The sequence below is a fragment of the Terrapene carolina genome, unplaced genomic scaffold, assembly GCF_002925995.2.
Source record: "Terrapene carolina triunguis isolate 2854851 unplaced genomic scaffold, T_m_triunguis-2.0 Scaffold391, whole genome shotgun sequence".
NCBI lineage: Eukaryota > Metazoa > Chordata > Testudines > Emydidae > Terrapene > Terrapene triunguis.
Genome location: NW_020664742.1, coordinates 102,202 through 104,592, shown reverse-complemented (window position 1 = coordinate 104,592; position 2,391 = coordinate 102,202). Strand labels below are relative to the sequence as shown.

At 58.5% G+C, this 2,391-nt stretch overlaps 1 protein-coding gene across 1 annotated transcript in view; it reads left to right on the top strand.

Annotated features, from left to right (window-relative positions):
- Positions 1-376: 376 nt before the first annotated feature.
- Positions 377-2,391, top strand: part of LSS (lanosterol synthase) — a gene marked incomplete at its 3' end in the record, with an annotated part of 26,607 nt that continues 24,592 nt past the window's right edge. The window contains 2 exon segments of the mRNA XM_026658024.2: positions 377-968; positions 1,754-1,892. Coding sequence (XP_026513809.1) covers positions 666-968; positions 1,754-1,892 — 442 coding nt within the window.

The following is a 2,391-nucleotide window of genomic DNA, read 5'->3' as shown; positions in this document are numbered from 1 at the left end:
TGTGCCTCTGTACGAGTGTATGTGAATTTGTGTGTGTATCTCTGCGAGAGTGTGTGTGTGTGTCTCTGTCAGTGTGCACGTGTGACTCTGGCCAGTGCTGTTGCTGCATCCCGGTTGTAGACTGTTTCTGTTCCAGCGGCTCCCGGAGGCCGCAGTCGGGCCGAGCCCCTGTGCTCGGAGCTGTACGGCTCTGTGTAATGCTGCACAGCGTGGTGCCAGGGCGTAACTGGTCTGTGCAGTGCAGCGCCCACCCGCCAGCAGGGGCCGGGGCTCTTAGGAATCCAGAGACATTTTAAATCCATGAACTGCCCCACCACTCCCAGCATGGAGGGAGGTGACAGAGCTGCCACCCCTTCGCAGTGACAGGTCCCCATGGGCCGATGGGAAGCTCTCCTAGAACTTGGCGCTCTGGTTGCTGCGAGGACAGCGTGGGGTGGGAAGGTGCCAGGAAAGGGGAGCGCTGTCAGAAGTAGCCCCCCTGTATGGGACCGGTTGAGGGTCTGTCAGGTGCTTGCTCCGACAGCACGGTGTGGAGTGCTCAAAGCCAAGCAAAATGACATTGGCCCAGCTGTTGCTCCAAGGACTTTCCACTTCCCTCTTGTTATTTTGCAAAGTCTAAGTGTTGGCAACCCGCTCGTGGCTGAGTGCAGAGCTCTCTGGGTTCCATGTCTATTGCCAATGCTGCAGCAGGCGTCTGCACTGGCCCTGCGCGTCCCAGGGCACTGACTGCCCGATGCTCAGAGCTGGCAATGCTTGGTGACATGCCCGGGATTTGTCTGGTTCCCTGGGGTCTCTCCAGGTGTTTGCGGAGAAGGGGCGGCCCGTATAAAACAGAACCTGCGAGTGACCTCACCCGCTGGCGACTGAGCAATGAAGAAGGGCGGCAGAGTTGGCGCTACCTGGAGGCTGGCGAGGCATGTGAGCGAGAGCAGAGCGGGCTGGAGGCTCACTGCCTAGGCTTGGACACGGTGAGTGGCTGATTTTCGCTCGCAGCGCAGTGTTTGCCAAGGCTGGGAAAGGGGCACCCACCTGAACCCCATGCTCGTATGGGTGGCTGTAATTCCCCGATTGCTGCCATTGTCTCCTGCCCCCAAATGCTGAGTCGTTGTCTCTGAAGCAAGGCTTTTCAGTGACTGTCTTGGATTCACATGCTTGCTAACTCCACAGGGCAGGCACCGGTGGTGCTGGCATCAGGGGCAGAATTCACAACCTCATGCCAACCTGGTTGTATTGGTTACTGGGGAAGAGGGGAGGTGTCACAGCCCCCTGCCTGGAGCCCTGGAATCTGGCCCCTGAAAAAGGGAGCGGGAGTGGGGGACTGTTTGCCCTGCTCCCTCCCTGCCTGCCGACCCACGCTGGGCTAGGCAGGCCTGTTCCTCTCTGCAGATTATGCACTGAATGACTCAGAAGGTGCTTCAAGGCAGCAAGCGTCCTGCTTGTATCCACACTCCTCCTCTGCTCCCCTCCCACACCTTCTTCATCCCTACGCATGCTCTGCACAGTCGCTCGGTGCTGGATTTGGTGTCCGGGTGCTGGCGTTGCTACTAAGTATTGTGTGAAAGGCCAGTGCAGTGCAGGCCATGCGGGAGGTACACATTCCCTGATTCCCCGTGGGACTGCAGTGCCGCCATATCCCACAGCACAAGGCACTGGATTCTACTGGTGTCTTGGCCGCTGGCCATTCCTTGTGCACAAGCTGGAGCTTTGCTCTTTTAATTTGTGTCTGTCCCTGCTCCTCTTCCTTTCTTTGCAGAGTAAGTTCTTCAAGGCCTTGCCCCAGGCCTGCACAGCCCAGGAAGCAGCGCTGAATGGGATGAAGTTTTACTCTGGCCTGCAGGCGGAGGATGGGCACTGGGCCGGTGACTTCGGGGGGCCCCTCTTCCTGCTGCCAGGTACGGTGGATGAAATGGCTGCGCCATGTGCTCTGAGCGGCAGCACCTCCGCACAGAGTTACCTGCGTAGGGATGGGATAGCGGGTGCCAAGCAGGGTCCGGCAGCGTGGCCAGGGTCTATGGGGTCCGTGGCTCTTTCTCTTTGCTTAGCTGTCTGGGGATGATTCAGGGTCGGGCGCTGTCGCAGGCCTGGGCAGGGCAGCGTCTTGTCATTCCCCAGCACACTGGGTGCTGAACCTTAATGGCCGATCTTTTCCCCAAACAGTGACCTAGGAAATGCCCCGGCTGCATTGCACTACAGTTAATCCCCAGGGAACGTGTCTTTAATAATGAGCTGACGTCTGTTGTGAAGCACCAAGAACTACCCAGCCAGTTAGATCCCCCGTCTGGTTCTGACCCCAACAGCCTGTTCCATCGCGGGGGCTGAAGCCGAGAATGCTAGGGAAGGTCATGTGGTTGTTACAGTCTGATGTGCATTCTGTCTGGACGGCCCTGACGA